We start from the raw sequence: 27143 nt of genomic DNA, 5'->3' as shown, positions 1-27143 counted from the left end.
TTAGCCAGTGATTGATGCCATCTCTGGACGTATGTAGCAAAATCTAAGAAGTATTTGTTCCTGTTGTGATAGGAGCACTGAGAAAGGATTGAGAAGTTACTCATAAGCATGGGACAGGAATGGAAGGAAGAGGGCAAGGGGGATTTTTTAACAAGGCTGTTATAAATTCAGGCATGAATTCTCTGAGTCAGACAATAATCTGTGGATGTCAGGAAAGAGGAGGAATTGTTGTTCATGTGACTAATATTTGTGTGTGTGTGTGTGTGTGTGTGTGTGTTTATTCATTCACATTGGATAATAAAATAGTTGTATAGATTTACAAGATAAAGGAAGTAAATCCTTTAGAAGCTCCTGAATTAGATACCTTCTGTTAGTCTATGTCTTGAAAGAATACTACAAGAATAGTTTATTAGCAGAGATCTCCAACTCCCTTCTTTCTCTAAACCAGTTTTGTGAGAATCATAACATGGATGATTCAGTTTTATGAAACAAAACAGTTCTAGAATATAACTGCTAATGGAGCACTTGAAATCCCTTTGTATTTTGACAAGCCAAGTTCAAATTGTATTTGTGGGCACAAGAACATGGTTTGTTTTTATCTGCATCCAGACACCTTATCCCTGCAAAAGTTTTGTGCCATGAGTTTTTAAAAGAAATAGTCTAGAGTTTTGACAGTGTTCTCTGCTGATAATCCTTAACCAATTAAAGAGGACCCACCAGAGACCTTGTGCATAAAAGATTTACAGAAAAGTCACAGTGTAGTGAATTAAAAATGAAGAGTGTAATGATAAGTGAGCAATTTTTGAATAATAGCATATTCAGTAAAAGACAAAACATATCACCTCAAAATACAATGGAACAACATTTAAAAAGATATCTTGGGAGAGGTTTCTCTCCCTTTAACAACTTGAGAATAAACAAATTTCTTCAGGGTTACTTTGAGAGACTACAACACTGAATAGGTAATTGGGTCAAACATTGCCCTGTTTTGAAACAACACTCCAGGGACATACATGTTTAATCCTCAAGCGACAACATCACTTTGATAAAATGTTTTGAAAAAACAAATGTTTCCTAGCTGAACTAACAGTAGTAGAGGAAGAATCCAGTTTATTTATTCTTAAAGGAAATTGTGCACATCAAAGCTTGCGTTCATTCTATTTGCTGCCACCCAATAACTTTGAGTTTATAGACTTGGATGTTACTTTCACAACATTTAGTGTTGTGTGTTTATTTTCTTCTTAAGTTAGGGACATTGGTGGTAGGAAATAGATCTGTGGCAGGAAGTAAGAGCTGTAGAGTTATAGACTATAGATAGTGCAAGGGGTAGAATTAATATGTACTCAATTCCTATTGTGTATCAGGCACTGTGGGAGGTTTTTTGTTATTTATAAACATCACAATAGCCTTATTAAGCATGTATTAATATCCCTAACTTGACAGATGTGAAAAAGGCTCAGAGAAAACACATGATTTGTTCGATGGCATATAGATAACGTGATGGTAGAAACAGAATTTCAGATTAAGTCTGTCTGTCAAATTCTAATGTTATATTCTATTTCACAATGGTGACTCATCAGGCAGAAAACTTGATATCACCTAGGCCAGTGCTGCTCAAATTCTCCTACGTGTGTGACCCAGCTAAGGATTGTGTCAAAAGGCAGAATTCGATTCAGTTGGTTTAGGGAGGAATCCGAGGCCCTGCATTTTTAATAAGCTCCCAGACAGTGCTGCAGATGTTGGGGACTTTAAGTAGGTAATTTCTAGCTTACCCTTTTGGGTTCAGTTATATGGAAACCTGAGGTTCAGAGAAAGAGTCTAAGATCCCATAACTCGTTAGCAGCAAAGTTGAGTTTGAGCCAGTGTCAATGCCAAAAGATATTTTTTGAAAGTAGCCCCCTTCTAGTCTCTGTCAGATTCCCAAAGAAGACCCATATAAAAACGCATGTACTTGCTGTGCAAACTCACTTACAAGAACTCCCGGAGCCCCCTCCCCCTTTTTGTAATTGAATTGCAGTCCCTTTCCTTTATTTGAAATTCTGGAGTCGCCACCACCGTGAACCTTGTGTTCTGACTTCCAGTTAGTGCCTTTCTTTCTACTGTAGCTGAAATGTTATATCTCAAAGTAGGATGCACAAATGAGTAAGGGAATGAAGTCATTACAGTCCCTCCACAGCAGGGGCCACACACTCAAATGACCATGGCCTGGCAGGGCAAGAAATGAAAAGGAATAAAGCATGCTTGGCAGGGTGCTGACAAACTTGAGAGCTTGTGTATATCCCAAGAGGGTAGCTCCTATATAGCTCCTGGTGAGGTCCATCCTGTGAAGTGTCATTGCAATGGCGACTGGTCTTCCAGGTTCTCAGAGACGTTGGAAACTTTGTTTCCTTTTCTTTTTAGGTTCACAGGAGTACAGAATTATCATACACCTCCAGTGTTCCCTCCCTAGTCTCCCCTGCTATGAACAACCCATACCAAAGTGGTATATTTGTTCCAATCTAGGAATCAACAAAGATCCAAACATCATCAACCAAAGTCTGTGGTTTACATTATGATTCCTTTTACATTATAGTTCCCTCTTGCTGTTGTCTATCCTATAAGTTTTGACAAATGTATCATGACATTTATCTGCCACTGTTGTATCATAGAGTAAAATAGTTTCACTGCCCTAAAAGCCCCCCCCCCACCCCTCTCTGTATTGTGCATATTCACCTCTCCCTACTCCCACATTAACTTCTGGCAACCACTGATCTTTTTTACTGGCTTCATAGTTTTGCTTTCCCAGAATGTCATATGTTTGGAATTACAAGCATGTAACCATTATAGATTTTCTTCTTCCATTTAGTAATACGCATCTAAGGTTCCTCCACAGCTTCTCATGGCTTGAAAGCTCATTTATTTTCAGCACTAAATAATAGTTCATTGTCTGGATGTACAAGGGTTTATTTATCTACTCATTTACTAAAGAAAATCTTGTTTGCTTCCACAGTGTGATAATTATGAATAAAGTCACTGTAAGCATCTGTGTGAAGATTTCTGTATGTACACAAGTTTTCAACCCATGTAGGAAAATGCCAAAGAACATGATTGCTGGGTCACATGATAACAGCATGTTTAGTTTTCTAAGAAACTGCCAAATGGTCTTCGTTTTGTATTTCATTTCACAGGTGCCATTCTGCATTCTGCCCAGCAATGAATAAAAAAATTCTTCCTTGTTCCACATCCTCCCTAGCATTTGATATTGTCAGTGTTCTGGATTTGGGGCATTTTTATAGATTAATTGTGATATATCAGTTTTTAATTTGAATTTCCTAATGATATATGTATGATGTATTGCATCTTTTAATATGTTTACTTGTCATCTGTATATCTTTTTAAGTTAGGTATTTGTTCAGGTCTTTTGCCCATTTTAAAATATTGTTTGTTTTCTTATTATTGAATTGTAAGAGTTCTCTGCATATTTTGTATAAAAGGCTTTATCAGATATATCTTTTGCAAATATTTTTTCTAGTTGTGGCTTCTCATTCTCTTGATACTCTATTTCACAGAGGATCAATTACTTTTATCATGGTGTTTGCCTTAGGTTTTCTATATAAAACTCATTGCTAAACGCAGATCCTCTAGATTTTCTAGGATTTAGATAATTTTATAGCTTTGCATTTTTAAAAAAAGGCAGAAAAATCAATAGAGGTAAGGGAGTAGCGGGTGGTTGGAGGAAAGGGGAAGGAGAGGTACTGGGACCTGAATTAGAATCAGATATATTCCATGCTTTTATAATTATGTCAAAATGGATCCTATTTGTCATATATAAATAAAAAGAACCAATAAACAGGGAAACAAAATTTAAAAATATATAAAAAATAAATAATAAAGAAGACAAAAAATTTAAAACTAAATGTAGGTATACAATTTATTTCATGTTACTTTTATGAAGGGTAGAAATTCTGGGTCTTGATTCTATTTTGGGGGTGTCCAGTTGATTCAGCACCATTTGTTGAAAAGATTGTTTTTTTTTTTTTCTCCATTGTGTCCTTTGCTCTTTGTCAAAGACCAGTTGCCTCTAGTTAGGTGTTCTATTTTGGAGCTTTTATTTTATTCCATCGATGTATTTGTCTATTCAACCTATACTACAATATTTTGATCACCATGTTTTATTTTAAGTCTTGAAGTTCAATAGAGTCAGCTTTCCAACTTTGTTCTTGTTCAATATTGTGTTAATTATTTTTAGTCTTTTTGCTCTCTATATACATTTTAGAATTATCTTATCAATATGTACAAAATGCCTTGCTGGAAATTTGAATTGGACTGCATAGAATCAGTATATTAGTTTGAGAGGAAAAATTACCTTGACAGTATTGTGTCTTCTTATCTATGAACGTGGAATATTTCTCAATTTATTTAGGTCTTCTGTTTCCCTCATCATAGTTTTGTACTTTTCCTCTTATAAATATTGTACATATTTTGTCAGGTTTGTACCTTTCATTATTTTTCGTTGTCAGTGTAAGTGGTATTCTATTTTTAGTTTCAAATTCCATTTGTTCATTGCTGATATATAAAGAATGATTGATTTCTGTGTATTACCCTTGAATACTGCTCTCTTAATACAACTGTTTATTAGTTCAAGTAGATATTTGTGTTGATTATTTCAGATTCTCTAAACAGTTAATACTCATTTCATCCACAAAGAAAGGTTTTTTTCTTCCCAATCTGTATACCATTTGTTTCCTTTTCTTGCCAATGGCATTAGTTAGGACTTCTAGTACAATGTTGAAAAGGAGTGGCTAAAGGATACAGCTTTCTTTTCATTATATTTTTGGATATTGGCAATATATTCAAGTATTTTGAACATTGGACTAACAAACAAAATATACATGAAGATAAATTTGATCAGAGGGCTGGCAGATTGTGACCTTTGCCCCAGAGGCTTGTGTGGAAAAACTCTGTATTTTGATATTGTTAAAATAAACTCCTTGGGGGCTGGAGTTGTGGCTCAGTGGTAGAGCACTCACCTGGCATGAGTGAGGCCCTGGGTTTGATCTTCAGCCCCACATATAAATAAATAAATAAAATGAAAAAGATCCATTGGCAACTAAAAAAATATTTAAAAAAATAAACTTCTTTGCCCAGACTCTTTTAGTCCTAATCAAGGTAATACTTAAGTATTTTATATTCAGGTATTTGCTATGCCAAAGTAACTAAGTGAATGACTTTTATAAGGATTTTATTTAGACTGGTGATTTATACACACGTTTAATAGCTGACTAGTGATGAAACTGAGTAGGAATGAATCTATAAATCTGGAATTTCCAGGAACTAGATATATTATAATCAACAACAGGCAATTCAGTCTCAATACATAATAAAAGAGACAATGATATCTATGGGGACCTAATCAAAAGTGAAGACTTGAAGATTGTTATAAAATAATGATCTTTTCTCTTCTTCTCTCTCCCTCTCCCCCTTTCTATTCCCACCTGGTAAAATATATATAATATTCACCACCTTAATCATTATTATTATTATACTATTATCTTCCATCATCATTAACCATTTTCAACTTCCCTAATTGAAACCTGCACCCATTAAATAACTCCCTATTCTGTCCTTTCCCCAGGTCTGCATAACCACCCATCTATTTCTGTCTCTATGAATTTGATTATTCTAGATACCTCTAGGTACTGTATCATATAATACTTTGTTGTTGTTGTTGTTATTGTATGTGTGTGACTTGTTTAATTAACTTACCATATGTCCTCAATGTTCTTTCATACTGTAGCAACTATCAGAATCCTTCCTTTTAGGACTGAATAATATTTGGGTGTGTGTATGTGTCTCACTTCATTTATACATAAGAACACTGAGGTTTACTGTGTGGGCTCTCTCTCGTCCAGCAAGGAGGTCCATGGAACAGGGTAGAGGAGAGTGTGCCTGCGGAGTCACTAATCAAGACCTCCAGAGACCAAGCAGGAAGCAGGTCTGATTTTATTGAGCAGTTACCATGTACTAGCTACTACCATGTACTCAGGTAGTAGCTAAGCAGATTCTAGGCAGCCACCAATACCATTTCTTGCTATTGGTCCTTGCAGCGACCAATCAAGGAGCGGGCCATGGAGCAAGTGCAGGGACTGTAACACATGGCCTCACACCCAGGGCTGTGCCTATGGGGTAAGCGGTCTGCCTCTCACACACCTAGCATGAGGGGAGTGGCCTGCCACCCAGATGCCCTCAACGTATGCCATGTATGCAGTACTCCATGCACTTGTCTCCACAGTTTACCAGTCTTAACCATCCAAAGTTCAAGAGGCACGACTAGAGTTATTTACTTCATGCCCTTCTCATCCCAGTAGTAGTTGTATATGTTGAATAAGCCCAGAATGTGTCCAGAGATTCTACACAGGAATATATTCTGTTTTGAATGTTACTGCAGGTTGGAATCTGGGGAGGCAGACTCTCAAAAATTTGTATGCAGGACATTTGATGGAATGTACTTTTTGTGATCACACCTATGGAAAGACAAGGGTGGAATAAGTTCTGAGCTGTGATGTAAAATCAGCAAAGACCTCAGCCAGCCCCATAGAGGCCTCTTCTGCCCAAATTGCCAAGACATATCTTATGGTTTAGATGTGATGTCCCCCCAAAGCTCATGTGTGAGACAATACAAGAAGGTTTGGAGGAGTAATAATTTGGTTATAGCCTTAACCTGATCAGTGAATTAATCCCTGATGGGATTAACTGGGTGGTAATTGGGGGACAGATGGGGTGTGGCTAGAGGGAGTGGTTCATTGGGGGCTTGGCTTAGGGGCATAGGTATCTGGAGAGTGGAATCTCTCTATCTCTGCTTTCTGATCATATGTGAACTGCTTCCTTAAGCCACACACTCCACCATGATGTTCTGCCTCAACGTGAGCCCTGAGGAATGAAGCCTGCTGTCCAGGGACTGAGACCTCTGAAACTGTGAGCCCACAAATAAACTTTCCTCCCCTAAAATTGTCTTCATCAGATCTTTTAGTCACAGCAGCAAAAAAAGCTGACTGAATCAGCAGAGTACATTCATTTCCAAGCCAAACTATTAGAGATTCTAATTAATTCAGAAAGGTTAGTACAGTCTAAACTCTTCTATAGTTAAGTAGTATCTCAGCAAACTGTGATACTCGAATCTTCATTTAAGGCATTGCTTCCTCTGAGAACATTTAGGATCCTCCAGGGATTGGAGAGGAGTGGGGGATCCTCATGCAATTCTGGATAATCAGATATTTATGTGTTTCTGTTTGTCCTGCTCTTCAGATACAGAATAGCAGATAATTCCTTTCCCTGCATTTTCTCCCCAATAGAATTTCTAATTAACTTTGACTTCAAAATGCTCTTTTGAATATTGGGTTGGCAGTAAACTATAAGAGGGTTTTATTAAATAATGCCAAGCAGTAGTTCCTTTCTAATGCCAACATCTGGCTAGGTAAGACACCTTGGGTGGGTTATATCCACTAAAATAACTTTTACAAAATAAACCTAATCTAAGAAAAGAAGTAGGTGTTATGGGTTTTTTTTCAATCACTAGTTTCCTGTATCATTATTGACATTTCTGATTTCTTAATTTTTCCAGTTTTATAATTTCTAGGATGAAATCTCCTTCACTTTACTTTTTTTGACACCTCTCTTCCATCTTTCAAAGCTTTTCTTTGAAGTCTTCCACTGCCTTCTTTGCATTTCTTTTGATGTCAAGCGTTTGTTTTACTTAAATTCTTATTTTTAAATAATTTTAAAGGAGTAGAGGGAGAAAAGATACAACCGGCAAGCTCTGGGTATTAAATATGAAAATGTTTGTGAGAAGGCATTCTTTGCATAACACATTGTGATTAAGAAATAATCTAATTTTATATAAGTGGGCTTGGGAAACAAAGTGATGCCCTCTCAGCCTTGGTTTCTTTTTTTGCAGGAGAGATGCAATGGGGGAAGCAGATAGGTGTACATAAATGTCACCTTTGCTAGCACAGAGGAATTGAATTAGCATGAAAGACTGTATGTTAGTACATGGCTTCCATGTTTGCTTTTTTTGGAAATAATGTAGTGAATTGGCAGCAGAAGAGTTCCATATGCTACCAATGGTGGCTACCAAAATACATGATATATCAGATATAATAATTTAAAGGCTATAGGTTTTGATTGTCTTGCTTTAGTCTAAATACATTAGCTAACATTTGCTGAGTACCTTTTGTGTGCCGGACACTGTTCTAAATTCTTTTGGCAACTTTCCCACACAATCCTAAAAAGTCGACATTTTAATCTATTTGGGCTGTAAAACAAACTACTTTATACTGGATAATTACAAATAATAGAAATTTGTTGTTCACAGTCTGGAGGCTAGAAAGTCCAAGATCAAGGCACTTGTAGATCTGCTTTCTGATGAAGATTTGCTGTGCTTCATAGGTAGCTTTTTCTTTCTTTTCTTTATTCCTTTCCTTTTGTTTACTTTCACCTATTGTTTATGCAATTTACCATTGAGCCAGATCTGCAGTCCTTTTCTGAAACAGGGTGTCCCTAAGTTGCTTAGAACCTTGCAATGTTGCTGAGGCTGGCTTTGAAAGACTTGCAATCCTCCTGCCTCAGCTTCTGGAGCTGCTGGGATTACAGGTGTGCGCCACGGCACCCAGCACAGGTGGTGATTTCAATATGTACTCACATGGTGAAGTAGCCAAGGGAGTTTGCTATAGCCTCTTTCATAAGGGCACTAATTCCATTTATGAGAGTAGAGCTCTCATGATTTAATCACTTCCCCAAAGCCCCACCTCTTATTCATTATTATTACACTGGGTATTAGGCTCCATATGTAAACTTGGGATGGGAAGTGGGAAGGACACCAACATCAGATCTGTAGCTGCAGGTATCTTATCAACATTCTCACTTTACAGAAAATGAGGCACAATGAAATCGGTTAACTGCTCAAGGTCACATAACTAATATGTGACAGAGCCAGGATTTGAACTCAAGTAATCAAGTTCCAGATTTCCTTTGACTGTGTGTGTGTGTGTGTGCGCGCGCGCTGTATTGTCTCAAAAATCTAAAAAACTGTCTCTCTTTGGTGGAAAAATAAGCCCTAGTTCTTAGTGCTTGCTGACACTTGGGAGTGTAAATACAGCCATCAAGGCCAATTTCAAGGCATTAACATTTAGCGATTGTTTCTTCTGGTAAAACTGGGCACAGCATCGCTTTAACCTCATTTGAACTAAATTGAGTGAGCCTGGAGCATCTGATGTTTCTTTTGTTTCGAACTTTTCTTTGGATTTATTTTTAATCAGCTTAATTATAATGAACAGAACAAGAAAGGAAGACAAACAATATTGGTTTTATTTAGGAATGGAAAGAAGTGTTTTGACATTTATGGTGCTCAAGGCTTTTGCACAAGCTAGAAAGAAATAGAGATAGATCATTAGCAATTAGAAGGAAATTTGTTTTTCTACATTTACTTTGATTTTATTATAAATATTATATGTCACCATCCACATTACAGGAATCAGATTTTAATTAAAGAAAATAAATGAGCAAATACATCTCATGCACTGCATAGAAAAGTCACAAGTTTAAATCAGTTTGACCAATTCTTTAGTGCACTGTCATTGCATTAGAACTATAAATAGCTTCCTTTCCCTTTAACTCAGAAGCAAATAGGTTGATAACAGCAGTTTTAACTTCCATTATATCTATTCTGAATGTAGCAATTATTTTATCCTTCAAATGGGTTTGCTTTCTTCAAATACTGAATTATTATCTGACCGTGGGTTGTACAAGAAAACATTTATCATATAGTATTAACCACATTCTTATTTTTGTAGACCTCATTATGTCATCTTTCTAACTTTGTCACAGTTGAAAATATACCAAGTAACATATACTCAATACTCAATAAGATAAAAATTTTAAATATGTTCTTTTAGAAGATTTTTATTTTTAAGGCTTAGGAATCCTAACACAAAATTCACCAGCAAAGTGACATGAATAGGTATTAATTTATCTTCACAGTTAGTATCAATTTAAGTTTATACACACACACACACACACACACACATATATACATATATCACTAGAAATTTTTATTCCAATGAATTTAATTACAGTATTAGAGATACTGAATGAGTCCAGTTTTGTCCAAAATTCAATCACTAAGCATCAGAATTAATGAGACTTTATAAAGAAGTTCAACAATTAATAATCATGGGCTATAAAAGTGTATGTGCATAATATATCAATTAAAAATAACATTATGCCTATTATTTACCTTCCCAAACCAAATCACTTCATAGAGTGAAAAGATATGTTTTTGTTTCCATGTATATAGATACATTTATATTTCTAACAATTTCAAGTCAGTATAAGAATAAAGCTCTATTAAGAATACTTTGAAGGAGGAAATGCCAATTGTTTGATATATCTATTATTTGGTATGTAGTATTTCAAGTGTAACCTGTTAAAATTTGAATTATATAGTTAATATTTGAATATTTTGTTCAAATACATGCAGTTAACATTTAGGTGTTTTATATGGAATTTCTGGTAAGAGACCTTTTGGAAATTTTACAATTAATTCAAAATTCCTTGTGTGAACTATTTACAAAAAAATCTCAAAAGATTATATTTCTTGGTGTTGGTTAAAATATTCCTTAGGTTTTGAACTTATAAAACAACTATTTTCATTCTTATCTTTGACTTCCTGCAGGTCTACAATGCTTTCTTAACAACAACAAACTATATATGTAGGTAGCCCTGAACAAAAGCCAGTATTGCATGTCCGAAGTGAATGTAACTACTATGCATAAAATACCTAAACCAAGGATATTAGTATTACCTTCCTCATTGGGTTATGGTGGAACTAAATAAGAAAGAACATGTAGAAGTGCTCAGTTTCCAGTGCTAAATCAATGATGGCTTCTGTTATAATACTCTAGCACACACTCACACACTCAGATTAAAGATCTTTAATACTTGAATTTCCCTCCCCCATCATAAAAAAATAATGTATATACTATATAGTATGTGCTGAGCCATATCCCCAATCTGTTTTTATTTCTTGAGACTGGGTCTCCCTAAGTTGCTGGGAATGGCTTTGAACTTGTGTTCCTCCTGCCTCAGCCTCCAGAGCTGATGAGATTACAGGTGTGCACCATCGTGCCTGGTTGTACCATATTATTATTTTTTGGGTACCGGGAATTGAACTCGGAAGCACTTGACCACTGAGCCATATCTGCAGCCCTATTTTGTATTTTGTTTAGAGACAGGGTATCATTGAGTTGCTTAATGCCTTGCTTTTGCTGAGGCTGGCTTTGAACTTGCGATCCTGCCTTAGCCTCCTGAGTCACTGAGATTACAGGCATATGCTACTGTGCCCAGCTAGTACTACATTATTTTTTAGGAGCAGTTTTATCTTCACAACAAAATCTGAGGAAGGTAGAGATTTCCTCTACACCCTCTCACTCAAGTTCACAGTCCCCCTACCATCACTGTACCATACCAGAGTAGCACATTTGTTACAACTAATGTACCTACATTGGCGCATCATTATTACCCATAATCCATAGTTTACATTATAGTTCACTCTCAGTGTTGTATATCCTATAGGTTTGGATGGATGTATACTGACCAGCACCCATTTCCTTTCTCGTTTTGTTCATTCTAATATGCTGATACCATTGCAAGATCAAAGAATAGTTTCACTGCCCTAAAAGTAGTCAGTTCTTTGTCTATTCATTTCTCCTTTTCCAGGAGCCTCTTGCAGCCACAGATTTTTGTGTCTCCATAGTTTTACTTTTAATTTAATAACTTACACGAAACTTTTTACCTATTCATGTGTATTTTATATATCAAGAGCCTATATTGGACCACGATACATATGAATTGTACTGTCATGGGGTATGCTCATTATAGTCACTCAAGGGTACAGGTTGATAGGGGCAACAACCATCATGTTGTTATGCTTGGAAAAAAACAAAAGTAAGCTTGGGAAGGTCTCACAGTCCATTTTTGCTTACCACTCATTATCAGAAAGTTACATGATTGCACCAAATCACAAGGGGACCAAGGCAACCAAAACCTACAATATGCCAGGTAGGCAGATCTGGGAATGTTTGTTGAATATAATTCAAGACTTCCAGTATATACTGTACCTAGTAGAACTGAGAACACAAAAGAAGTCATTTTTGCCACATTTAAGCAAAGTAAGTGAAATAATTTAAAAAATTTGTTCCAGAGATTAATCAAAGTGAATAATGATGAGCACAAAATTAGCAAAATCTTTATTACATACTGTGGGTAACATTTTCCTTTTTGTCTATTGTGCTAAAAATAAAAACCACTCCAGTGAAGTGCAGCCTCTGGTATAATAATCAAGACATTTTGATATTGCTGATACCAAAATCATTTCCTTTTTCTAAGGGTTGCTGTTAAAATGGGCTAAGATAATGCTCAAATTTAACACCACCAACTCCTGCATTGGTTAAGTAAAATAAAAGGTGTGAGTACAAAAATATTTTCTCTTAAAGAAACAGAATGAAATAGTTAAAAAGAAGAATCTAAGTCACAATATTAATGTTTTCATAGTCAATTAGGAAAGTTGCTTAATCCCTGTGTGCTTAGGACAAGGTCACTTCCCCTAGGATAACACATATGCAGTAGTGGGCAAATGAACATTTTTGATAGGGTCAAAGGAAAAAAAAAGCAGCACAAGGTGACAAAATCTCTGAACTGAACTTCTTACCTTGACCCTATGCTATATAATAGCCCTGAATCTATAATAATGCCATGGCCAGGATATGTGGAGAAAACCAATTACTGTCTGCCAGTAAAAGTTAAGACCATGATTAAATTTTCTAGGATTCCCTTCCCAAGTTATTTCTCTTGCTTTTCCCAAGTCTTAGGCAGACAGTTGAGTTCCATCTATGACTGGCTCACAAATCCTTTGCTGACTGTGCCATCTCCCTGTTTCCTACATGTCTTTCCTATAAACCCACGGAACATCGGTATCAAAACACCATCAAAGATGTGAGTTTCCTTTGTATGCATCTTCACCAGGGATAAAATAATTTTATCTTTCCAAAAGAAAGGATAACACATATGCAGTATTTAAATACTATCTTATTCAAACAGCGCTTTAAAAATGCATTTCCAAAGCTAATTCCATTTCTCTTTCTCCTTTAGATATATGGAGACGTTATTTTCATCAGGAAGAGTGAGAGTTAAACAGAAAACACCCTTTAGAAACATATGTACATTGATTTTTGTCAGCTGAACTCCCAATTTGCTGAGGAATGACAGACCATGAATACTTTAAGCTTCACTCTCCTTTTTCTGGTGGTAAAAGACTGCCTAACTTATTAATGGTAATATGCAAAACAGGAGTATCATCTTAAAATAAATATACTGCAAGTTTAAGTCTGGCTTCTTGTCCCTTTTCCAAGGCCTTGCATCAGATTTAAGCAAGTTGGCATCCTTCCTGGGAACCCTCGAAAGTTGAGGTTTCCTCTTCTGCTTTGTGAGTGTGAAGCTGCAGAACTGTCTCTTTATTAGCTTTCAGAGTACCATAAGCAATTGCTAAATCTAGACTTTGAGTCCTCATTTGTGGAGAATCTGATTTAGTGGGATACAGCAGAGGATGTTTTTTAAAAAGGCTCCCCAGCCAGCCATGATACATAGCAAAGCCTGAGAACAAGTGATCTGTGCCACTCTCAAAATTACAGCTTACTTTTTTTTTTTTTTGGTATGTAGATTGAACCCAGAGGCACTTAACCATGGAGCCACATCCCCAGACCATTTTTGTATTTTATTTAGAGATAAGGTCTTGTTGAGTTGCTTAGGGCCCAAGTTGCTGAGGCTGACTTTGAACTCTTGATCCTCCTGCCTCACCCTAGTAAGCCACTGTGCCTCACTAACATTACAGCTTTCTACCCTTAACTATGACAAAGTCAAAACCAAAATGGGTGCGGAATACTGAAGTTTCAGGATAATGCTGTACATATAATTTTATTAGTTAATGACTCCTGATTTTTTTAGGGGTTTCAACTTTTTAATATCTTTTTATCAAAGATGTTTTTAAAATAACATGATTAACAGTTTAATAAAAACCCAGTTAAACAAGTTATTAGAAATCATGTATATAAAGCCTAAAAGTAGTCAAAAGTAGAAGTTATTTTTTATTATATTACATTTATACTCCTGATACCTAAAATCGTTTTTCAGAGTAAATTATTTACAATAGAAAGGGAGGCAATATGTATTCGGGTCCTTTTATAAAAATGCCATAAGATGAGGCTGTTTTTAACTTTTTCTCTTTGGCTTTTTAAAAATTTATTTATTCTGATTTGTTATACATGATGGAAGAATGCAATTCATTTCAAATTACACATATAGAGCACAATTTTTCACGACACTGGTTGTACACAAAGTATTTTCACACCATTCGTGTCTTATACATGTTCTTGGGGTAATGATGTCTCTCATTCCACCATCCCCTTCAATAGATGAATGGATAGGAAAACTTTGGTATACGTACACAATGGAACATTACTCAGCATTAAGAGAATAAAATCATGGCATTTGCAGGTAAATGGGATGTAGTTGGAGAATACAATGCTAAGTGAAGCAAGCCAATCCCCCAAAACCAAAGGCTGGAATATTTCCTTTGATATGAGCATGCAGACCCATAATGGCAATGGGGGTGGGGCATGGGAAAGGAATGGAAGAACTTTAGATAGGGCAAAGGGGAGGGAGCAGAAAAGGAGGGGGCAAAGGGGTAGGGGGGTAGGAATGATGGGGAATGTGTTAGACTCCTGATTTTAAAGAGAATGATTCTGAAGGAAAAAGATGATGCTAAAAGCTGGGTTCAATGGTGTACACCTATAGTTATAGCTGCTTGGGAGGCTGAGGTAGGAGGATGGCAAGTTCAAATCCAACCTCAGCAAAAGCAAGGTGCTAAGCAACTCAGTGAGATGCTGTCTCTCAATAAAATACAAAATAGGGGGCTGGGAGTGTGGCTTAGTGGTTAAGTGCCCTGGAGTTCAATCCCCTGTAACCCCCCGCCCCGCCCAAAATAAAAGAAAAAAAAGGGGGGAGTGGGTTGGTGATGTGGCTCATGGTTAAGTGCCCTGGATTCAATCCCTGGTACGGAGGGAGGATAAAAAAACAAGATGATGCTAAGAAAGCAGACACACAACTTCCATGTGCTTTTCAGATGTAGTTCAGAAGTTAGGAAAATAATACCAAGCCAGAAAACACATTATTGACTTATTTCTAATTGTAATCCCCACCTCTGCAAAAGACATTAGTAAAATTACAGTACAAATCAAATGCCCCCAATGATTTGTAAAAGACATGACCAATACTGAATATCAGTAGCTTAAAGACCAGAGATTTTTGTGGCGCAAAACTTTCCTACATTCAGAGCTCCATTAGAGAGTAATCCAAACAAAATCAATATAATTGCTTACCAGAAGATTGCCCATATTTTCTAACATGTGCAAAATAAAAAGCATCTATATTAATAGCATTCTTCCTGCTTCAAGCTATTAGGAACACTAGGTAAAACTAATAATCAGTGGTCAGAGGTATGTCATACTGAACATAACAAACTGAAATTTAACCAGGACTAATCTGCCAAGTCTTAGTGTAACTCTTCCTTTGAGGAAGACCTAAAAGGCTTGTATACTTTAATGATTTTAAGTACTCAAATATAGCTGACTTGGATTTAGTATATTACTGTGAAAATATATTCCCGAAGTAGTAATTTCTTGCAACATCAATTAGAAATTCAAATATCATTTACATTTAAGTCTATACAACACATACACATATGGATATTAATTTTCAGCGTGTACAAAGCTTAAATAAAAATAGAAAATACAAAAATTTCAGATGTAGAAAGTGCCATTTCAGCATAAATTTATTTTTGTGTTTACTTTATACAAAAACCTTACAATGCAGACAACCACTACATGATGATCATAACCTTTTGCTTTTGTTTTTTTCTTCTTTAAATACAGATAGTGACAGAGAAGATGGATTAGATGCAGTCAACTTTTTCCTCAGTTGGTTCATTTTTTAGAGAATTATAAACCATGAAACTAAACTGAGTAAATGTTGGAAGTTTATTGCAAGCAGCACCTTGGGTCAAAAAAGAGAAAGATGTGTGGTTAAATATAGGATGCATATATTTATAACCAACACAGATATTTCTATTTGCCTGGACACTGGCAATTGTATACATATGTACAACAAAGCTACAAAGAAGTACCTTTCTTAGCACTGAGTAGTTATAAGAGAAAGAAAGAAAGAAAGAAAAAAAAAAAAAAACCCAAAAACAGGTGGTGGGGAAGCAATCCCCTTGAACTTCAGAAAATCTGCGATTGTCTGTTCCATACACATGCTGTTGTTTCTTTTTTAATGTTTTCATGTCCCTTTCTTACAAGAAATTATTCAGGAACATCATCCAAAAATTTTATTTCCCTAGCCTCTAGAACATTCCTATGATCCATCCATTAACACCCCCCGGCAACATCACTGCTTCTTATTCTTTTCTACTCTGTTAATCTCACAGAAAGAAGAGTTATTTGACAAGGTGCTTTTTGTCTTGGGTTCATCTTCTGCTTAAAAACCCTTGGGGGAGATGTCCCTTCTACTCTCATTACTTCAAATGTAAGGTACTAGTCATTTTAAATTCTACAATTATATAATTAGCATTTTCCATCCTATTAAATCCAACTCCGAGCCTTCTACAGTTTATTTCTTAAGAGAATCAATGAAACTGACTTATTTCATACATAAAACCTTCCCTCCCCATAACTCTTACTAACTTTTGTGTTTTAGTACTTAAAAAAGAATAAGGAATTCCTCAAACAAGTTTTTCAAATACAGACGTGTGGGAAGTAAAAGATCAAAGAAAATAATAAGCAGTCTAACCTAATAAGTCGTATTGATCAATAAGCTGTATATCTTCCCCATATGAAAATTCACTAATGAGAATCAGCAGTGGTTGATCTTAAAATGCTTTGAAACTGTGATAGGCTCATACGGAAAGTAAATGAAGCAAAAGACATGCCTCAAACACAGTGCAAAAATAATTCTGCAAACTTCTTTGGTTTACAAATTAGTAATACATTTTGTTCTTTTGGAGCTCCCAAAAGATCTAAATGGCTGAAATATTTAAGTAACAATTAGAAAAGAAGAATGGGAAATAATTTATCTCTACCTCTTTCTAATTAGTAAAAGCATCTGACTAAATTAGTACATCTCAACATGTAGGGATAAGAACTAAGAGCCAAAGAACAGATCATAAATAACTACCGGTAGTCAACAAAAAAGGGTTTTAGGTATATTTTAACACTTTGTGGGCCTTGAAAGACCATCAAGTAACATTTACTCAGAGCCTACTCTACATAGTTCCCTTTTCTACTGACTAGTATATTGTACAATATAGTATTTAAAAGAATTTGCATAAATCAAAATTCAAATTCAACTTACCATAACTTCCAGTTACATTGGCACATATAACAGCCCCAAAAAATTTTGGAAAATACTTCTGAATTCTTGAAATCACTTTTTGGCAAGCTATAGTTGGATCTTCTCCTCTACTCATATATTCTACAGCTTGGTAGCTGATTTAAACAGAGGGAACTTCAGTATCACAGAACAAATGCAAACTCCAAATCAGGTAACTTTAATTAGAAATTTAAAACTAACAAAACTGTCATATTTGATAGAATACATATAATGAGTGGGAGTGGCTAACTCTCACTAAAGCATCAACATTGAAGCAAGGAAATCTTGATATAATGTCATCTATTAAAGTCATCCACCATTAGTTTCAGACTAAGAAATTAGTTTTTTTTTCTGGCTTAGTATTTTTTGACTTTGGCTGAGTTTCTGGCTTAGTAATAATAACCAGAAATCACAGAGAATAGAGGTTACATTCAAAAGAGAAAAGGTGCTACTATTAAAGGAAAAAATAATGTACACGTATGCAACATGAAGTTCTAGTAATTAACTGCACATAGGAACTATGTTTCGTACTTTCATCAATTATCATAGCTCCCTGACTTAGTGGACTTACATTTGAATAAATCATAAATATTCTCATCTGTGAAGTAGGGTACTATTCTATTTCATGGAACTATGATTACTTAATTTGAATGATCATTAAATGATAGGCAAAAAGTTTGTATATAAATTTCTCAAAAGCTCTTGTGCACAATCAGATTATGCAATACAAAAACTCATTTTGTATCTTGACAGAGAACATATCCCCTATAAAGATCTCTAAAATTTACAAACGTAAGAAATCATACCTTGGCAGAAAACGCATCAATATATCACCATTCCCAGTGGCTGCAGCTGCCCCTGCAGTATCATCAGCATATGCCCCAGCTCCAGGTATTGGTGAGTCTCCTATGCGACTTTATGAGCACACAGCATAAGAATTTAGGACAGAAAATCAAGTGTAAAATAAATTATATTATGAGCTGTTTCCAAAATAGAGGATATTTCCACATAACTACTGATTATTGTTTTAAGTAAATTCTTCACAACATAGAGAAAGGACTTTTGTTAGTTTTTCAACTTAGTTTTCACAAACCTACATTAATTAAGAATTTATTATCAGACATGGAGTATAAAAAAGTTGAACCTATAGAACTGATGAAAATGGTGGTTGCTTGATACCAGGGAGTGAGGGAACTGGAGACATGTTGGTCAAAGGACACAGATTTTCATTAGACAGGAGGAATAACTTTATGAGGTCAATTGTATATCATGGTTATTACAATAACAACACCTTTATTACTGTCTATTTGACAATTGCTCAGAGCAGATTTTAAGTTGTAATCACCACAAAAAAATAATTTTGTGAGGTAAGTTAAATCACTATGTCTGTGTATGTGTGTATACATATATGAAAACATTATACATATGTCATAAATGCTTTTTACTTGTCAATTTAAAAAATGAAAAAAAAATTGTAATCAGCTTGTTACATGCCAAGCTGACATTCAAAGATTTACAGTTACTTTTCTATAATTACCATTCTTTATCATTTGATTTCTGAGTTATTTTAAGAGGCTCAAAATTGATTTTCTTTACCTAACATGTATTCTTGCTTCCTATGCAATATGCCAAACTCTTGACAAAAGCTTTTCTTTGTAATAAATCTTTAATCCTTTTCTACCACTTCAAAATAAAATTTAGAAGTCCTTAAACTAACATAAGACTCCTTGAAATATGGTTCCAGTCTTCCTTTGCAGTCTTACCTTCCACCACCTGCCTCTCCACCATGCACTGACAACCTCTTCAGCCAGCAGAAGCCCTGAATCTGAAGTGAGCACTACTTTTACCTGCCAGTGCCTTTGCTGTGAGGATCCCCTTTCCTTTCTGTGACTCAAGGATCAGTTCCTAGCTAGCAACACCTTATTGGCATTACTAACTACTTACTTTAAGCCACCCTAAACTCTAAAGCACTGGCTCTGACTCCTCCTTTGGCACTTAGCAGATCTAATGTGTTTTCTTTCACATTTATCTAGATCAGCCATGAGGCTGGCACTCTACTTGGTTGTACTATCCTCCATAGCACCCAGCACATACTGCTTTACATTATATATATTTGAGAGTTCTGTTCTTATGAAAACACTAACCCAGGTATTTTGAATTTTATACCATTTGTAGATGTACCAGCAGCTGTACGTCCAGTTTTATGGATTACAACCATACCTGGAAGTAAACAAAAAGTTGTCAGTACCTAAAGTTTACTTCAAATATAACAACATTATTGAGTAGTTGATAACTTCTTGGTCTGAATGTTGGCTCCCCAAAATTCATGTCCATAAAGTGATGAATTTAGGAGGGAGGCTTCCGGGATGTGATTAGGTCATAAAGGCATAGTCCTAAAAATAAGTCTATTACTTTTATTAAAGAGGCCCAGAGAGCTGGCTAGCTCCTTCTACTGCATGAGGACATGAAGAAGATATCACCCATGAGCTAGGAAATGGGCCCTCACCAGACACAGGATCTACTCATGCCTAGACCTTGAACTTCCAGCAGCCACAACTGTGAGAATTAATTTCAGTTGTTTGTAAGTTACCAGCTTTTGTACTGTGTTTTCACAGCCTGAACTAGGAAAATAATATAAATATGCTCTCATTAATTTCACGTAGAAGTAAAGAGAAAATTTGTGGATAGTGAAAATTATATCAGTAGTATAATTTATGCACTGTGATGACATGGATTCATACTGTCATTTGATAGACATCCCATATCCTTCCTCTTCAAATTGGTGAATTACTTTCCTTTTTTTTTTTCCCCCCCAGGGGTAATTCCAAATAAAATCACTAAAATGGACTAGTAGAAAAAAGTCGGTCCTAAAAACTTGGAAAAAATTATAAGGCCACTTTAATATAGCAAATGATAGCCAGGCACAGTGGCATATGCCTATAATCCCAGTAATTTGAGAGGCTGAGGAGGATTGCAAGTTGGAGGCCAGCCTAGAGAAGTTAGTGAGATGCTTTTTTAAAATAAAAAATAAAAAGGCCTGGATATGTGAGCGGTGTAGCTCAGTGGTATATCATCCCTGGGTTCAGTCCCTAGTACCACCAAACAACATAAAGAACTAACTATCAAAGAATTAAAAATCAACACATGAATAGTCATATTTGATTTGGGGGGTCTTGTATAAGCAATTTAACAAATACATTCATGTATACATAAAATCTCTCTTATTTATATACATACCAAAGAGAAAAAATGAGAGAGAGGCACTTACTTGCCAAAATCAACTTCTAGTACATGAACAGGGATGAAGAAGGTAATTAACTTTTAATCATGAAAACTGTATAAAAGACAAATTACCAATAGTATCATGACCATAATCATCTTCTGCTTTTTTATAGGTAGGATCATCCTTATTTAAGATACCAGGTGGTTTGTAGGGTCCACAGTATTTTGAAGCATCTGGTATTACATTCTGTAAATAAGATTTAAGTTTTATTTTTAAGAAAGAGTATCTTAGAAATTGACAAGTAGTTATGTACAATCACTTAACACTAGTAAGAAATATATGTTAATGTAAACATAAAGATTAGTTGAGTCTTATGTGAAAATTGATGAATATATAAGTTTACAAAATTCCCATGCTAGTCTCAGAATTACATAATATGGGAGATATATAAAACACATAGAACAGGTCCCTGAATTTTGTCTTTATTTGCTAAAATTCTAAGCACAATACAAGAGTTTTTTTTTTTTTTTAATTAGATATTAATCCAATGGAATAAGGTACAACACAATGGAACTCTTCAGAATTTTTTTCCTGGATAAATAAGAATTCTGAGATTTAAAACCACTGTTTGCAATCCACTTTTTTCTTTCCAAAGCTAGGCTTATGAAATATGCTCAAAGTGTGGTACTCTGGATTCCTTTTAAAATTTTTTTTAAAATATATTTTTTTACGTGTTGATGGACCTTTATTTTACTTATTTATATGCAATGCTGAAAATTGAACCCAATACCTTACACATACTAGGCAAATGCTCTACCACTGAGTTGCAAACCCAGCTATCCTTTTGAATCTTAAAGGTAGACTCCTGTAATCCCAGTGGTGTGGGATGCTGACCTAGGAAGACCTCAATTTTGAACCCAGCTTCTGTGAGGCTGTCTCAAAATTTACAAAGGGCTAGTTATATACTCAGTGATAGAATACCTGATGGGTTCAATCCCTAGTGGCATAAAAATAAACAAATAAATAAAACAAAACAAGAAACTACTACAGGTTGATTATCCCTTTATCTGACATTCTTGGAACCAGAGATATTTTGGATTTTTGATTGTCTTGGATTTTGGAATATTTACAAGTATACCATGGGGATGGGACTCAAGTCTAAAGCAATTAATTTATATATTATATACAAGTTTGTTTTGTATACAAGTGGTCTGAAGGTGATGCTATATAATATTTTTAGTGCACCTGCATTTTAACTGCAATACATGAGGTGTGTAGAGTATTTCACTTGTGGAACCATGGCAGAGAGTTCTGAATTTCAGATTTCTGGGTTCGGGATATTCAACCTGTACACATTATACATTAGTATACTAGGTATCTTCCCTATTCTCTTTTATCAACCATCTTTTTCCATGGTTAATCCCAGAGACATCATGGTAATCAGCAATTAGGGAAAAAATAAAAAAGATGAGGCCATAAGATAATCAAAGAAGGAAACTGTATGGAAAAGGCATACTAATTTGTGCTAAAAATTCCATTAAAGACAAATTATCCCATTAGTAACAAACAAGACACCTAATGGTATAAATCTTTAACTGAAGTGATGGGAAGATGCTGGATATATACTTCATACATATACTTATATATACTTCACACAGATAAGATCTGGAAAATATTTCAGACTTATGTTTCCCAAACTTTGACTTTTTCAGCCTTTATCCAAGGAAATATAAGCAGAAAATCTCTGATGGGGGCAGCTCCAATTCCCAGAATCTTCCTAGTCTGCAAACAACTGCCAGAGACCAGTAGTTCTTCACCCTGGATGTGAACCAGAGCCTGCTAAAGGAGCTCTCATGTCAATGCCCAGAGAGACAACTTAAATCTCCAGCTGTAACATGTAGCCAGGATGCTAAGAAGCATCCTCAGCAATAGGCAGGCAAGAGAGAACTGAAAGGAAATAATTTTAATATTTTCAAGTAATTTATTTTTGAGATTGAATACATATACATACTCTCCAATTATTTGGCTGGCAATTCTGAGCAAGCCAATCCGAATGAAGAGCTTGAGAAGCATTGGTAGATAAATCCTCATTGGTAAACCCCATACTTTCAGCAAACTTGGTGGCTGGAGATTAGGAAGCAAAGTATAAATTAACAAAGTATCATCTTTCGAGCAAAATGTATGTGCTGGAGGCATCCTAGGTCAGCTGCCTCTTATATGCGGTACACAAAGACATCCAGAGGGGAACACAAAGTTTTCTCAAAGAGTTTTCACACATGAACAACTTCAAGGAAATCAATTTCTACATCTTCAACTTCCATATGTCCTACTTAAAGCTGATCTGCTTGAGTTCCCTGGGTTGTGTGTTATGCAGAATCCTTTGCTACCTCACCTTCACCTTACCAAAAAAAAAAAAAAAAAAATGCACACTCTCACTAATATGGACTCTTACTGCTCTGACCAGTTGCAATGATCATGATCAGGGTGTAAAAAGCTTTGTGACAGCAAAGGGACAACTGTATTCAACTGAATGAGTACCATTCTTTTATTTGTCAGGTACCTTGAGATTTTGTACTTACAGCCAAACTGAAGGAAACCTAATGGAGTCACTAGATAAACATATCATTAAAAATAATTTTTGATTATAGTCCACTGTATAATTTCTAGTATACAGTCTGGAAAGTGTTCAAGTAAGTGATGTTGTCATAGCATATTTCTTCTAGTCCTATCTTCTTATGTTAATAATGCTCTCTAGGTTAATGATGCACCCATAAAAATGTAATAATATGGGAAAAAAACTGATGGTGAACACTATTTCAGTCCAGCATTTACTCATCTATAGGTAATAAATTATTATTATTTTTTTAAATCCTATTTTAAAGACAAAGAAAGTAAGTGTTAGAAGTTAAGTTACCTATCCAGTTAAATAGACATTAAGAGCTGGGATTTGAACTGAAGTCTTTTCTCTTTGGATTCTGAGTACTATTTTTCACAGGGATGACTACAGACAAGACTAGAAAGAATTTCAGTATAGTTAAAAAATACCTGACTCTCCTGCCAAAAGTGTGTGTGTTGTATGTTCTAGTACTTTCCGTGCCACACCAATAGCATTTTTAATTCGTCTAAGATCTCCTACTGCTCCTACATTCATGGTAGTGCTGTAAGAAAAAAACGTAGTATATATTAAGATATTTTCATAGATTCATAAATTTAAAAATATTGCTGTTCTCTAAGCAATAATGTTTTGTAGGATAAATTCCATCATCTTGCACAGAAAAGCAAAAAGCACATTCATGAAGTTCATAGATTTCCACAAGATCAGAATTAAGGAAAAAACGGAAAATCAGTTTACCATATATTCCAACAGAACTAAAATTCTTAAACATAGCTTCTGAAAGAGGCTGCAAGGTTTCTTCTGGTCAGACAAACCACAATATTTGTGGATGTCAGGTGAATGATGGTTTATAAGGTCAGAGGCAAATATTCTCCCTGTTACAGGAGAAGATCTATTTTCATGTATTATTGATATTATTAGGATAAATTATTCACTTTTAAATAATCAAGAGGGGAAATCCTTGTGTTTGAAAATGCCAAGTACAATAAGCTAGTGGTTCTGACCTGTGACAAAACTCACACCTTCTCCCATCTTGCTCTTAGGAGAAATTACAATTCTAAATGTAGCTTAACATGAAGCACAGACACAGAGAAGCAATCTCTCTGAAAGGCATTCTTACCCATCCATGATCATGGCATCCAGCGTGGTTTCCCCAAGTTCATCAGGACTTCCTCCATAGCCTACGGAGCCATCACACTGCTCTTTCTCACACATAGCACAGCCATTCTCAATGGCATCGAGGGCAGAACCACCAGATTCTAACACCAGCCATGCTGTTAATTAAACCAAATAATGCTCCTTTATATATATATTTTCCTGATGCCAAATGCAATTTGAGACTTCCTATTTTAATTTTCCCCGTTTTTACACTCAGTTAAACTGAAATGTTAGCAAATTAGTTTATCAAGTGTACAAATCAGTCAGAGACAAAAATTACATCACTATAAAGAATTCAAAGAATTTGGCTACTGCTACAATGTGAAGTTTTTTTTTTTCTTTCAATTTTTAATAGCTATTTTTTCTAAGAAAAGCAGTATCCTCTCCTTTATTTTTAAAGGTACAATTGAAACTACCCAAAGTTAAACTGACAATCTATTAAATCATCACCTCACAAATTTCTTCTGCAAAAATATGCATAATTATTACCTTTCTTTTTTTTTTTTTTTTTTTTTTTTGAGGTAACACCCATTCCAGGACAGTCTCGATAAAATTCTAAGAAACAGTTACAAGACAGACTTCATATGAATTAGTTCATTTAGTCTTCTTAACAGTTTTTGAGGTAGTACTGTGCAATTCCTCATTTTAAAAAAGAGGAAATTGAACCATAGACTTAAGAAATTTTTTTAAGGTCACTCAGCTGGTACCCAGCAGAGCTTGGTTTTAAAAGTAGTTACTTCAGCTATGGTGGCCATATTTTTAGCACTGTGCTGTTCTGTGGATCCCTGTACATTGGGGTAGGGGAGGTCTTCCTTGAACACTTTACCCATAAAAACAGAATTCCTTGAACAGCAGGTACTGTCAATAAGCACTTTAATTAATGTCACTAATGGACCTACAGGCTTGAAAGTACATTCTGAGAAGTTTCCTGTAAGGCAACTTACACAGAATTGTCCCCTGCCCAGATTGCTGGGCTTCTTTGGGTCTCACTGTTGCTATGAATCTCTTTCTCACAACCTGATTCCTTTTTTTCTATGATGCCTATGCCCTCCCTATAACATGGCAGTTTACCTCCTTCAAATTCTGGATCCAATTCTGCCACCAGAAAGTTAATCTATGAGATGGGGTACGAAGGGTATGAAATTATTCCTGCAGTAGTATGTCTTGAAACGAAAGAAACAAACATAATACGATACGAAAATGCCAGGAGATTGGTATATACAGGATAATATCACGGAGCAAAAGATGGGAATCTGATTCCGATTGATTAAGTTTAAGGGCATTAGGGAAGGCTTCCTGGAAGAGGGGATACCATAGCTTTGTGGTTCTCAATCCTCTCTGACTGCCAAGGAAAATTACATAGGGAGGTTTTGTGTTTTTTAAAAAGCAGATGACCTAGTTCCAGCAGTTAAATCAAAATCCCAGGAGGTGGGGCTCAGGCACAATGATTGTTGAGAAGCTCCTTGGATAATTTTAATGTACAGTCAAGCTGGAACCTCCCAATCTAGGTGACAAGGAAAGGATATCAGAGTGTTACCAAAAAAAAAAAAAAAAAAAAAAAGTTATGTGGGAAAAGAATATGCTATCTTTTGGGCAAAAAAGGTTGTCTAGAAATTAAGAATCCAGGGTACTGAAGATACATGGAGGTGGGGGTGAAAAAGGGAAGGTGGAGAGGTAGACCCCGGCAAAACTAGGTATCAGGCAAAAACCAGCGTAAGTGCCACTGGAAGAGTAAAAGCTGAAAAACCTGAAACGTTGGAGGTCAGTAGGACAGTGTAATATATATTAGTGCGGGGTGGGAGTGGGGGGCAATACAAGGAGTGATCCTAAATGACAAGGACTTAAAAACACAGCCTCGGAGGACGATGGAGTAAAGGTCAATTGCAAAAGAGCAACGAAGCGGGCGAAGCAGGAAGGACTGGAAGCCGAGGCTGAGGAAGGCCTGGCCAATCGGGCGCTTGCCTGCCCTGCAGCTGCAATGGGGCCAGCCAGTCGGTCCTCCCCACCCCACCGCGACCTCTTGCAGTGCAGATACCCACCCCCGGCCACCGCCTCGCACCTGCTTCGGTTGCACTCTTAAAAGGCCAAGTGTTGAGGACCAGGGGCAGAGTGTTGAAGCCGCGCACTAGGGTCGGGCCGAGCAGGAGCGGCACGAGAAACACAAACAAATTCGACTTCCGCGCCATAGTTGCGCGCTAAGCAGACAAGCGCGAAATAAGTCCCGGGCCAAGCGACCGGCGCAGACCCATCCGGAGCTCGAGCACTCGTGATCTCCAGGACCCCGCCCACCTGACGGCCACGCCCTCTCCCTCTGGTACGGGCTGCAGTCCCTCAACTCTCGCGAGACGCGGCCTTCTCGGGGATCGCGTTAGAGGTCGGTCGTAGTGGAGCTGCAGGGTTCCTTCCGACTGAGGTGCTTCGTATTAAGCGCAGTGCAGAGACATTTACTTTTATTAGTCAAACAAATTGCTGCCTTCCTTGATGTTAAGTATAGATTGAGCTTCATATTGGAAAATTAGTATGAAATCATGCAACTCTGGTTTGCTTGTCCTTAGGAACTTTGGGTAAATGTTTATTGTTTTTGTACTTATTTATCCTCTGAATTAAAAGTGTAAATTGAACTTTGCCTCGTCT

General features: G+C 36.1%; 1 protein-coding gene across 1 annotated transcript; it reads right to left on the bottom strand.

The window, feature by feature from the left end:
• Positions 1 to 15885: 15885 nt before the first annotated feature.
• On the bottom strand, positions 15886 to 26762 carry Aga (aspartylglucosaminidase). The gene is made up of 9 exons (XM_027927023.3): positions 26569 to 26762; positions 24472 to 24625; positions 23783 to 23895; positions 22749 to 22861; positions 20869 to 20983; positions 19659 to 19734; positions 18321 to 18428; positions 17497 to 17630; positions 15886 to 16140 (listed from the first exon to the last, which is right to left on the bottom strand). The coding sequence occupies exons 1-9, from the start codon at positions 26693 to 26695 to the stop codon at positions 16040 to 16042; spliced, it is 1041 nt and encodes a 346-aa protein (XP_027782824.2). The 5' UTR covers positions 26696 to 26762; the 3' UTR covers positions 15886 to 16039.
• Positions 26763 to 27143: the final 381 nt, after the last annotated feature.

This window comes from Marmota flaviventris, chromosome 3, assembly GCF_047511675.1.
Source record: "Marmota flaviventris isolate mMarFla1 chromosome 3, mMarFla1.hap1, whole genome shotgun sequence".
Classification (NCBI taxonomy): domain Eukaryota; kingdom Metazoa; phylum Chordata; class Mammalia; order Rodentia; family Sciuridae; genus Marmota; species Marmota flaviventris.
The sequence above is the reverse complement of the archived record's forward strand: the minus strand, read 5'-3'. Positions and strand labels throughout refer to the sequence as shown.